At 47.0% G+C, this 1,186-nt stretch overlaps 1 protein-coding gene across 1 annotated transcript in view; it reads right to left on the reverse strand.

Moving 5' to 3' along the window:
- Nucleotides 1–5: 5 nt before the first annotated feature.
- Ndufa7 (NADH:ubiquinone oxidoreductase subunit A7) overlaps nucleotides 6–1,186 on the reverse strand; it is a gene marked incomplete at its 3' end in the record, with an annotated part of 6,763 nt that continues 5,582 nt past the window's right edge. Inside the window, exon 3 of the mRNA XM_013355392.1 lies at nucleotides 6–45. Coding sequence (XP_013210846.1) covers nucleotides 6–45 — 40 coding nt within the window. The remainder of the gene's footprint in view (nucleotides 46–1,186) is intronic.

The raw sequence follows: 1,186 nt of genomic DNA on the forward strand, positions 1-1,186 counted from the left end.
GGAGCAGGCGTCACTGCCTTCTTCTCAGTGGCTGCCACAGCTGAGCTTTAAGAAAAAAAAAACAACTCCAGTTAGAGCTGGGTCTGCAAAGAACACTGGAGGAAGTATTTTTCGTTTATTTGTTGGGTTTTTTCTTAATTTTAATTTTCTATTGAAAATGTATTTTTTCCTATACAATATACAACAGCTTCCTCTCTCATCTCCTCCTAGATTCTCTCCACCTCCCCCATCCATGCCTTCTTTCCTCTCTTTATAAAACAAGCTGGCAAATAAGAAAAACAATGAAAGGAAGGAAAAGAAAAACACATGTACACAGGCACACACAGAAACACACATAAAACACAAAGTCAAAAACCGTAATATATAAGCAAAAAAAAAAAATGCCCAAAGTATTATGAGACAATCTCCAAAAATACCACTAAGTTTGTTTTGTCTTCGCCATCTACTGCTGTGTATGGGGACTACCCTTCCTTTGCAAGCAGTTGTCAACTGGAGACAAGTTCTAGGTTAAGAATGGGGGCTGTGTCCATTTCCCATCACATGTGGGACCTCCTCTGGTCTGAACCTGTGCAGGCCACATGCTGCCTGTCTCCGTGGGGTCCTATGTATGCCAGTCCAGCTATGTCTATTAAGCACTGTTTCTTTGGTGTCCTGCATGGCCACTGGCTCCCTCAGTCTTTCAGCCTTCCCTTCTGCACAGTTCCCTGAGCCTTGGGGGAGGTATTTGAAGAAGGCATCCCATAGAGGGCTGAGTGTTCCTCTCTGCACTGTCTGATTGTGGTAATTCCCTTTGTAAAGGTGGTCATGCCCACCCCGGTACTAACACACCGACTGAGCTTTCTGGACATGGAGCCAGAGAGCAAAGAATGCCCAATCTTGCCCCCTGCCCAATGAAACCCCTCAGAGGATCATCAGATGCCTGCTGGGAGCTGGCAGGGGCCATGAAAAGAAGCTTCAGTCAGCCTACCCTGACTGCCAGCCCAGAACCCAGCCTTGACTAGCTCAAATCTCCCTTCCTACTTGTACCCCAGTGTGGACAGACTCAAGAGCAGAGACCTAGGATGAATAGCTGAGGTTCCTAGTAACTAACATATAAAGCCCACGTTGGAGCCAGGCTCTCTGGGCTCCTCTCAGCATCTCTACCCTAAACCTCTCCAGCCCGAGCTTCACTTCCTTCCCCCCACCT

The sequence above is a fragment of the Microtus ochrogaster genome, unplaced genomic scaffold, assembly GCF_000317375.1.
Source record: "Microtus ochrogaster isolate Prairie Vole_2 unplaced genomic scaffold, MicOch1.0 UNK124, whole genome shotgun sequence".
Lineage (NCBI taxonomy): Eukaryota > Metazoa > Chordata > Mammalia > Rodentia > Cricetidae > Microtus > Microtus ochrogaster.